The 10,910-nt window shown below is 52.9% G+C and overlaps 4 protein-coding genes across 5 annotated transcripts; 2 read left to right on the forward strand and 2 right to left on the reverse strand.

The window, feature by feature from the left end:
• The first annotated feature begins 124 nt into the window (after window positions 1–124).
• On the forward strand, window positions 125–2,670 carry PPTG_18865 (hypothetical protein). The gene has a single exon (XM_008917043.1). It carries the CDS (start codon window positions 368–370, stop codon window positions 2,585–2,587), a length of 2,220 nt encoding a protein of 739 aa, XP_008915291.1. The 5' UTR covers window positions 125–367; the 3' UTR covers window positions 2,588–2,670.
• On the reverse strand, window positions 2,625–5,096 carry PPTG_18866 (hypothetical protein). The gene has a single exon (XM_008917044.1). The coding sequence runs from the start codon at window positions 4,966–4,968 to the stop codon at window positions 2,881–2,883; it is 2,088 nt and encodes a 695-aa protein (XP_008915292.1). The 5' UTR covers window positions 4,969–5,096; the 3' UTR covers window positions 2,625–2,880.
• An 836-nt stretch (window positions 5,097–5,932) lies between these two features.
• On the forward strand, window positions 5,933–7,161 carry PPTG_18867. Of its 2 annotated transcripts, XM_008917046.1 has the most exons (2): window positions 5,933–6,052; window positions 6,130–7,161. In XM_008917046.1, exon 2 carries the CDS (start codon window positions 6,137–6,139, stop codon window positions 7,079–7,081), a length of 945 nt encoding a protein of 314 aa, XP_008915294.1. In that variant the 5' UTR covers window positions 5,933–6,052; window positions 6,130–6,136; the 3' UTR covers window positions 7,082–7,161. The 2 variants fall into 2 exon arrangements, with proteins under 2 accessions (XP_008915294.1, XP_008915293.1); XM_008917045.1 differs by having other exon boundaries at window positions 5,933–7,161.
• Window positions 7,162–7,676: 515 nt separating this feature from the next.
• Window positions 7,677–10,328, reverse strand: PPTG_18868 (hypothetical protein). The gene has a single exon (XM_008917047.1). It carries the CDS (start codon window positions 10,133–10,135, stop codon window positions 8,003–8,005), a length of 2,133 nt encoding a protein of 710 aa, XP_008915295.1. The 5' UTR covers window positions 10,136–10,328; the 3' UTR covers window positions 7,677–8,002.
• Between the last annotated feature and the right edge of the window lie 582 nt (window positions 10,329–10,910).

Here is a 10,910-nt window from a genome sequence, read left to right on the forward strand (position 1 = left end):
GGCCCTATTTGACCCCTTCGTTCCACTCGCCACCTCGTTTCATCACTAAAATCATTGCGCACTTCTGCTATTAGTGAATCGCTATATATATACCACCTCTCCTTTCCTTGTCTATCCTTGTACCTGCACGTCCATGAACGTTGGGAGAGAGCCATAGCGAGACGCAGTGTCTGCAGGTGGCGCCACTCCAGTCATCAAGTGACCCCTTCGTGCTTCTGCGGCTGGCGTGCTGCTTCTGTATTCGACGCCCTCTGCTTCCGCCATCTGGCGGTGCAGGCATTTTAGTCCACCACGCTCGCTCTCTTTCCTCACCTCCTGCTGCCTTCTTATCCCTCGCCAGTCTTAGAAATCTCGTCTGCTCCTCAAGATGCCGTCGCCTGGCTCCCTGCAATTGCTGGCCGGGCCGCTCGAGGTGAAATTCAAGGCAGGCGCCTTTTCCACCTGGTCCGACAGCTTCGTACGCCTCGAAGGGCGTTGGATCTGCGTATACAAGCGAGAGCGCGATTTCTCTCGCCAAGGCGCAGTCGAACTCGGACTGGGTGTCAGCGTCACGGATATTTCCAATCCAGAGGCCTCCACCAAGTTCCCAAGACGATTCGACTTGACCTGCAATGGCGGGTTACTCCCCAAGACAGAGGTGAATTTCCGCACCAAGTCACGAAAAGATCGGGATCTGTGGGTACAAGCGATCTCCATCAACCTGCAATTCCTCTCCAGTCCTCGAGGCCTCGACCCTCGCTTCGGAGCCGGGGAATTGGCCCCGGTTACCAACAAAATGCGTCAAGACTTGATGCTGCACCCGATCCGAATCCGTTCCGACTTGACCGTTAGATGTGCAACAGGTGAATCGATCGTGACATTTCTTGTGAATCAAGGACTCGTTCCGGATCGAGTAACGGGTGCTGCGTTTTGTCGCCAATTGGTATCGATGAACCTATTGCATCATGTCATGTGGGACCGCGACTTCACGGACTCGCCTGAACCATTTGTGATCGTTGCACTTGACGATGAGGACAGTCAAGTTGACACGGAAAGTGACTACCACGTTGCACATTTTCTGAAATACATGGACTCGCGTAAGTTCTGGAAGTACATTGCTAGTCCAGATGCAGTGAACGCGAGTTCCATTACCTCTGCTAGCAATGTGTCAAGCGGTAGTCGACGAGCTGCGTCCAGTTCAGCGTTCCTCGATCGATCGACTAGCTCCTCGGATAGTGGACGAAATATCGGACTCATTCCTGGATCGGACGATGAAGCCTCTCGCTTCTCGACACTCAGCACGAATAACGGTCTCCCTCCTACAGCGGACAATGTGGAGAAGAAGGCTAGAAAATGTGCCATCTGCACCAAGTCGTTCAATCCTCTACGTAGACGCCACCACTGTCGTCAATGCCGTGCGGTTATCTGCAGTAATTGCAGTGTGATCCGACGACCGATGAATAGCAACGGAGAAGCAGAAGGCGCTGCGTCTCCATCGAGAATCTGTATCAGTTGCAAGCTCAGCTCCAACGCTAGTTTCATTGGTGAAGTTGATGATGTTGTGGAAGGGAATTCACAGCTCCAGACTTCGCAGAGTGCGAGTGACGTATTGACTTCCACGTCGTCAACAAGCGACGGAATGGGCAACAGCTTCCGTCGGAGATCTAACGGCGTTGCTGTATCCAGTCAAGAAAACACAGAGCCATTCTGCCAGCACTGTCAGAACGAGAACTGCAGTCCGATCACGGAGTTCTTAAAGATTTCCTACCCGGTAGAATCACCTACTGAAGCTGGATTTGTGACGGCTAAACGGTTGGATAATGAAGCTGAACGCCTCAAGTCTGTCGAGTGCCTACTGGTCACTATGGCAGCCACACCGAGTGCTACGCGAGTGCTGCGTCAGTTCTGTAACATGGCAGCTATTGCCTGTCAGTGCCCCGTTGCCGTCGTTGGGCTGCTTGACGGTGACAATTATGTATTGGGATCTCAGTACGGTATTAGTCTGGATGCAGCAGTGCCTCGAAAGCAGTCATTGGCTGCTCATACTTGTCGTAGTGGCAACCCGCTTGTATGCTCCGATATGACTCAAGATGTTCGCTTCAAGGGCAACACTTGGCGACTGGAGAGTCTCAAGAATGCAGTGTTTTACGCTGGGATTCCTCTAACTCTATCAAATGGACATACGGTAGGAGCGCTGGAGGTGTTTGACACTCAACCGCGTTGCGAGTGTGGCGAGGTGTTGGGTCAGCTTCAAACGGTGGTGCGTGGACTACTCAATTTGTTCGAAGAGATCATGACTGCGGCTGCAGAGGCACAGCAAGAGGAACAAGAACAAGAAGCACAAGAAGTTGAAAAACAGAAGGAGGAAGAAGCTGCAGCTCAGAAACAGGAGAAGGCACAGGCATCAGCTGTGAATCCCATGGAGGCTCAACTTCTTCAACTGCTGTCACAAACTACCTCTACACAGGAACAACTTCGCACTCAACAGGGGCAAATGGTCAGTGCTATCAGCAGCCATTCCAAACAGATCAACAACCTGGCCAAGCAGCTCGAAAGGATAGAAGCCACACTGGCGGCCAAGCTGGACGGTGAACGTCGAGTCGAGTAGGAACCCCTATCTAATTATCAAGCAATTGGAACGAACATGCTTTTCAAACATTAAATTATGACACGTTTATCAATCGATTCGAGTGATCAATAATTGCAATTATGGCATGCGAGTTGGCAACAATTATTGTTCAATGATCACCTTCCTAGTGTTCTCGTCTGTTTAGTGCATTCTTGTACAGGTTGGAGTAAAACGCATTAACAGACGGCGCGAACCAATGCGAGCATGCACGGGCTCTACCTTACTTGCACTGTATCGCTGGAACTAATTCACTACCTGGGGCAACTGTAAGTCTACGCACTTGCTGCGTCCGCATCTTCCTTAGCGGGAGAGTCCTCGTCATCTGTGTCCATGCCGAGCTTAGCAGCGAGCGTCGATTCCATGCGCTCAAGCTGCTTGGCCAAGTCGCTGATCTGCTTCGAGTGACTGCTGATAGCGTTCACCATCTGTCCCTGTTGGTTTCGTAGTTGTTCCTGTGTGCTAGTGGTTTGAGACAGCAACTGCATCAGTCGCATCTCCATTTCTTCCTGCGTGGGCTCAGCGCCTGCTGCAGGGGCTGCCGGAGTCGATGCTGGAGCTGGTGTTTCTACCGGGGCCGGGGTTGGTGTTGGTGCAGGAGGTACCGGTGTCGGCGCTGGAGCCTTCGGTTCTTCCCTTGGCTTGGGTGGTTGAGGCGCCGGACCCGACGGCTTGTGCGCTGGAGCGGCAGGAGCTCGCGGCTTTGGCGACTTCTTTGGCGGTGGAATGGCCGGTGCACTAGGTGCACTGGGAGCTGGGGCACGAGGGGTACGCTTACCTTCTCCACTTTCACTCTTCGGTGTCCGTCGTCCTGACGAGGAAGAAGACTTGTGCGCCGTTTCTTCTTCTCCAAAGGACTCGTTCTTAGCCAGGATCTCCTCAAATTTACGCAGAAGACCACGCACAACCGTCTGTAGCTGCGAAATGACGTCCATACAGGCGAATCGTGGCGTAACATCGAACACTTCAATGGCTCCGATCGTGTGGCCGTTCGAAAGCGTAAGCGGGATACCAGCGTAAAACTGCGCCTGCAACACATCTCTCCGCCACGGGTTGGCAGCAAAGCGAACGTCGCGCGTCAAGTCGCTGCAGACCAGAGGCGAGCCGTTCCGACAGGCGTGAGCTGCCAAACTCTTCTGTCTATCGATCTTGTCTAGAGATCCCAGGCCCGTCTCAGCACACGGGACGTACACGTGCTTGTCTAGCAGACCCACGAGCGCCATCGGACTCGAAGTCGCAATAGCAGCCATGTTACAAAGCTGCTGAATTGTCTGCGAAGCCGACGTGCCAGCCTTGAGTGCACCGCGGATAGTCCGTACCGAACGAAGGCGTTCCTTCTCGTTATCAAGGTGTTTCGCTGCAATGTACTGATTCTTGGCAGCTGGGTCGGCGAGTTCCAGGAAGAACGGGTAGGGCACTTCAAAGTACTCGTGAAGCGGGGCACAGGCTTCGTTCATGCACCACGGACAGTCCTCCGAGACCGCTGGGGGGCCAGTAAACGAGCCGTGACGTCCTCGTTGACCAGCTGGCTCTGCATTGCCATTACCACTCGTCGTACTAGACTTGCGTCGAACAGGAAGACTCGAGCCACTGGCTGTGCGCTTCTCCATAGGGGCTTGAGAGTCCACCATGGAGTCGTCCTTGGATCCGTTCCCCGTTCCGGACGAGTAACTGGCAAAGCTCAGTCGGTCAGTAGCAAAGTCTCCGTCACTGCCACTGGGCTGTGAGTCCGACGTGGCGGCCGCATTGGTTCCTCCATTGGTGGAAAAGATTCGGTCGTAAAAGTCGTCCTGGGACGCGATGGAGCTGAGCTTACAGCTTACGCACATGCGCACTGTAATGGCACCTTCGAAAGTGCTTTCGACCTTCCTGGAGATGCTGCATGAGCTGCAGACTACGGCCGTGCAAGTGCGACAGTAGTGTCGTCGACGCAGAGGATTGAAGCTCTTGCCGCACACTGAGCACTTCTTACTGGCCTTAGACTCGGCTGCAGCGTTGGCATTGTGCACGTGACCCATTAGAGCCTGATGCGTTTGTCCACCGGCAACGATTGTCGTCGTGTTGGTACCCGTGATGGAGCTGGTGGTGGTGAAGGTCATGGGCTTGCGGTCTCCGCGGCTGCTGTGGTCGGCCGCGCGACTGCGATGCGTGTGGCTCTGACTGAGCGCCTCCATGTCTGCGGCTGTAGGAGTCTGGGACGGGAGACCCTGGGATTGGGTCGCAAACGATTCGGCAGAGGAGCTAGCGGTGCTGCGCGTGGACGAGAGTCCGGATTCCTTGTCGTCGCTAAAGGCGGCGGCGTTCCCACTGAGGAACTTGGAGCTGCTGTTGGCGATGTTAAAGTCGAAGAGGTTGCGACCCATGGAGCAGGCAAAGCGGCTCTCGGGGCGTGAGGAAGCGGGCGACTGGAGTGGTGCTCGGGTACTCTTCGTCTGGCCGCAATGCTTGACTGAGGAGGGGGACAGAAGAAAGAGGGAGGAGGAGAGAGGAGATTATGCACCAATGAAAGCGATGCAGTCGATTTTAAACCAATCACTACGATCTACTGTACTGGCTATGCGAAGGGAGTCAGATCCCCAGCGCATCGTTCGGTTGTCCAGACCCAATCAGCTGATGGTAAAGCGAGCGTAAAAAGCGGATAAGGTGACCAAACTCTGGTCGCCCTGCTGCCTTCAGCTGCCTACCAAGGTCTTGATGGAGGAAGCATTAGAATCAACGTATATTATAAGTTGCGATCGAGCTGACGGCGTGCGCTCAATGAAAATGAGCGTTGCTTACAGTGCCAGTGTCGGCCACGCCGACACTCAGCGGGGAAAGGTCGCCTTGGGCGCCGCCAGCGAGGCCACGACGAGTGTTTTGGTGAGAATTCGCACCGAAGACGGTGCCTCTGCCTGCGGAAGGAGCCGGAACCCAAATCTTGCCGTTGGTCCGCTCTCGAGCGAGCGACAGCACCACGCTTTGTCGAGAAGGGCCAACGAGCTGTGGTCCAAAACGCAGCTTCGCGGCCATAGAACGGCGCGTGGACCAACAGAGCACCGTGCTCTGAGCACGGGTGAGCTGTTCGAGTATTGAGCTCTCACTTGCTTCCGTCACAGCTCAATTGTCGAGCAGATGCAGTACTCTCCAATGCTGAAATCCATGAAGTCGAAGAAGTAATGCAAGCAAGTCGTAGGGCCGAAATCATCGTCGAAATCATCTGCGCCAGCCTTACTGCTGCTGATATTTTTCTGCGGTTTCCGACATCGAGTATCATTAGGCCGTGCCTAAGGCTCTATTGCAGTGCTCTACGCTGCCAGTGTAGAACTTGCGCTAGGATTTGGACTAACAGTCAGCGCCAACGGTTCGATGATAATGCGACGCTCTCTGAGCGGCGCGCAACGTGGCATCGAGGGCGTCACGTCACTGCAACTTGGAACTCGACCATCGAACTTAAGCCGAACTTAAGGGGTGATGGGCCAACTTCAACATACGGTACCAATCAGCGCATTTTTAGCTCATTTTTATTGCCATCCATTTGCATCTAGACAAAATATGGTTCCGGTTACCTCCCGAGACGATGAGAACAGGCAGCAGCCAACGCACACCAAGATGCCACCGCGCTACATGCGGCCCACGTTCTCGTCTATCCTGCCTGAGTATGCCAACTCTGAGGCTGACCAGATCCGCAATGCCTTCGGAGCTGGAAACTACGCCAACATCCAAAAAATGCCCGCCCGCCTGCGAAACAACACCGTGAACCAGGCGCGATTCGAGAAGATGAACGAGAACCGACTCACGCAGCACAAGATGGGCAAGAACGCCACCAAGAACGGGTTCTTCAATAAGTTCGAGTACACGTCGTCGCGTTTCAGCATTGTGGACGGACAGGCACATATGGAGAGACTTCGCTCTGAGGCTAAGCGCACCGAGATCAGTGGCCAAGACTTCGTGAGTGGCAGCGCGGCCGTGCGGCTCAAGCACGAGGACGCCTTTGGAGCTACGAACTTCCGATACCCACACATGCACGAACCCTACCCGGACAATATGGAGGAGAGGAAGCACAAGCGCTATCTTGAAGAGAAGAAAATATTGCACGGAGCCTTTGTGCCGTCTGGACAGCGACCTCCAGTGGACGCTGTCACACGGAAGCTTATCCCACAACTGATCCAGGAGATGCACGAAGTCATCGCTGCAGACTGGCAGGGTCTCGACTTCTCCATTGCTCCTGCTCGAGACGAGAACATTGTGGTGCGCTTCAACGACGTCTCCATTGAGTGCGAGAACGGAGTCGTCGCGTACATGAACGTATTTTGCAAAGCGAATAGGGTGGCGTGCAAATACGGATTGTGCAAGGTTGCGGAGGACTGGAATGCGAAGCCTGGCGATGGTGGACTCTACTTCGCTTTCCGCCCACCTTGGGTCAAAAACCGATCCAAGGATCTCATTGTCTTCGTCAATAACTCGAGCAGTTCATCTAAAGCTCGAGATAATCAGTAAAGCTTTCGTTTCTTAATGCAGACATTACTTATCGATCACGAAAATTGGGCAAAATACAGCATCCCTCTATGTTTGCTTGGTCGTCCAAATCACAGCGCCTTCAGTGTCTCTCATTTCATAAATTGTGGTAGTTATTAATACGCAACATAAAGTACAACGGTGATCTTTACACAGAGAATACTTCAGAAGTGATGACAGCATTTCCAAGCACCTACTCTGCTGATATTTTTATGGGGTCAAAGAGCAACTCATTCGCAGGTTAGGAGCCAATAGACTCACAAGTCGATGACTTGTTAAGGTGGAAGCACTTAATGGTGTGTTCATTTTCGCGCGAGGTTGTCGTCTTTGTTAGCACGTAAACTGAAATGAAATGCTCTAATCTATATAGTGCTAAGCCGGCCAGCGTAGTCACGAGCTGCCATAGTACTGGAAACATTAATGTTACATCCTGGATACTGTATCCTTTTCTTTGCCGGAAAAGCCTTGCCATCCGCCTTGCAATCCAAAACAAGGATGTCTAGCAAGCGTATCTACAGCGTCCACAAATGCTGCGACGGATTTGTCAATTATGCAACCCCACATCGGCTCGTGTAGTGTTCTAGGATAGCATCCACGGTAGCCTACGGCAGCAAGCATACTAGATTATGAACGACAGCGATTTGCCTGGACTTATTCTTTCATACAAAGAAGTTCGCGAAGGGTTCAGTACTTAGTCATCATAGCATCTCAGGAAATGTGCTTAAACCACTTGATAGCATGGCTTGTCCGAATTCAACATCTTGGTTGTTCTAACATGGGAATTACTCGTCCTGTGGTACATCCCAAAATCTACCAAAGCCCATTTTTCTCAATACAAACACTACTTGTTATCCATTATAAGTTGGGCGTCATTGTAGCCACATAAAGCTTGACTCTGCTGTTCTATTTGGTAGTCCAGAGCTCAGCGCCTTCATCGGCGTCCGAATCCCACATAAACGCGTTGGAGCCCCACTTCGCTCCTTCGTGGGGAGGACAGCCACCGTGGCGGCTCATGTGATCGATATCGCCTTCAGGAGTCTGTGTGTAGAACAGTGAGGCGTGTAGTCCACGTGGTGGAACTGCCAGACCCTTTGAGCATTCATCCATGCCGTCACGTACGATCTCCTCATCTGAGAAGCGATCCAACGCGAAGGGGAACACCGTTTCCCCACCGATCTTCGTCTGGTTATTCAGATACATGAACAGCGTCACATATCGCTGCGGATGGAAGTGCTTCACGTACTTAGGCAGCTTGTACCGCAGCAATGGGCTTCGCACACGAGCTTCCCACACTCGAATGATCAGCTCAGCGAAGTGAGGGAACGTCTTCAAAACTTGGAACAAGACGAGGTTGCGGCCACGGTTCTCCTTGAGCCAGTTGAACCACTCCTGGTTAGTCATTGGAATGATGAAGTCGTCACTGTAGTCCTCGTACACAAACTCCAATAAGCGCTCCTGGAACTCCACCGTGTACTGCGGGTACAAGTCACCACTTGGACGAGCAATAGGCGGGCAGTCGTCTCCGAGGTAGCTCACGCGCTCTTTAGCCCAACGCACCCAGTTGTAGTAGTGAGATTGGCCATTAACCTGTGGCTTCGGGAACGTGTATCGCAACTCTCCACGATCCAATTTCTCCTCCCAAGCCTGGACAATACGGGGCAGATACGATGGTCGCCTCTTCTCGTCCATTAGATCCTTCACAAGGTCCACAGCGTCCTTGTCCAAGTTAATACGAATCCACCGTTCGTATTCCTCGTCGAACAAAGCTTTGAACATATTAGTGGCCACCATTTTCTGGTAGAATACTTCAAGTAGCGCGTTAGGAAACGTCTGCTGGTCCTCCGAGTTGGGGAACAACACCCCACCCGTACGGAACTCCTCGGGTAGTTTGCTTTGGTCCAGACTACGTATCTTGTCTGCTGCCCACTTCGCCCACTCCACGTAATCTTCATAGTAAAAGGCGTTCGCATCTTTAGGCAGGAAATCACGCGAGTGGAACGTGTCGAAGTGCTGACGGTAGAACTCACCGGCATTGTATTGCAGCAGTTGCAGACGCTCAGCAAACGTAGGACTAGGCAGGCGAGCCACGCGAGCAGCACGTACACGGAAGTCGCGTGTGAATAGACTGTCTTCTAAGAAGGCCGTGTGACTCGTACGAGACTTGGACGTGACCTTGGACGAGTTGCTGCCGTCCACCTTGGAGCGAGACAGACCAGACATACCGAGCTCCATGATCTTCTCAGACTCGTTCTGGGTCAGGAAGTACTGAACGTCAAAGACTTTAGGGCTCATTGCCACTGTCGTGAGCACCACGCCGTCCTCCAGCACATACTGGTGTCCCTTTTCAATGCCTGGCCATTGCCACAACTGGAAGTCTAGTAGGATGTGGACGATGTTCTTAGCTTCAGCGAGATCTTCGGCATTGCGGATAGCAAAGCCCATCTGGTTGTACAGTCGCACGCCGTTCTCCATGACGTCGCGGTCAGCTCCGAGCCACGCGGCCGCGAGCTCTGCTGCCTTACCGATGCAGTTAAAATCTCCGTTCCAAGACATGTACATGCCCTCATTGCGTCCATTGAGCATGAAGAACACGCGGTCATTGCTCATTGGCTTCTCCAATCCCATGGGCCCCTGCACTGGGATGAGTTTGCCGTCGAATAGCGGGCTAGCTGCGAACTTATCGTCACTGCAGTTTAAGTCGCTCACGAGGTGGCGTACCTCCATGGCGATTAACGTCTCATCGTCGTACTTGTACAGAAGCTCCCGCTCTTCCGTTGCGACAGGTGAACGGTCCAAGAACTCGTTGAACTGCGTGCTGAGGCGGCCCGAGACTTTGGAGACTAGTTCCTCCATGGTCTCGGCCTGGAGCTCCCTCTGCGCCAGCTTGCCCCAGCCCACTGCGGCTGCTACGACCAGCAGTGGCGTTAAGAGGGAGATCGAAGAGCTCGATGACGATTTGGACGGCGTTTTGGACTTGATCGCAGTGGTGTCCACATTAGCAGCTGGTGATTCATCTACTGCAGATTTCTTGGCCATTTCTCAGCCTTTAGAGAGCGTTAGAAGACCGCACGTGGCTCTGGAAGGAGGGCACTCGACAGCGCGAATGAAGGAATGATCAATGCAGCGGAACGTGCCGTCGGGAATGCGTCGTGCGAGCGCGTAGAGGGCGGGATGGCGACGCCATTGCGTATCCATGTAGACGAATGTCAAATGCAGATCTGCTCGACCCTGATTGGATCAAAAATAAAATAGAGACTTTGGAGTGGTAGAAAAAAGAAGTTGATTTTGAAGATGCAACCTGCATCACCAGCATTTGCGCTGGAAGTGGACATGGCGTACGTCAAGCAATTTCATTACCAGGCAATATGTACAGCGACCAAATTTTCAGTACATGCAAGCATTGCTGCATAGCTCAAGGCCACTCCCAGTCATACACTGGCTTACTGCGTTCGTTGATTGGATATGCGCTTGGAAGCACCACAATGGAATGAAACATTACCATCTATGAAGCGCTGGGGTTTACGTGTGCGCGCTATGATACTTACTTGGTATTCCACAGATCGGCAGCTTCATCGGCATCGGAATCCCACATGAAGGAGTTAGATCCCCACTTGGTTCCCTCATGAGGAGGACAACCACCATGCCAACTGAATCGATCCACATCACCTTCGGGTGTTTGAACGTAAAATAGAGAGGCGTGCAAGCCAAGAGGGGGTACTGCCAGTCCGGAAGAGCACTCATCCATACCTTCACGAACGATCTTCTCGTCAGAATACCGATCCAGAGAGTAAGGGAACACCGTCTCGCCTCC

Source organism: Phytophthora parasitica (genome assembly GCF_000247585.1).
Source record: "Phytophthora parasitica INRA-310 unplaced genomic scaffold supercont2.93, whole genome shotgun sequence".
Taxonomy (NCBI): Eukaryota; Oomycota; class Peronosporomycetes; order Peronosporales; family Peronosporaceae; genus Phytophthora; species Phytophthora nicotianae.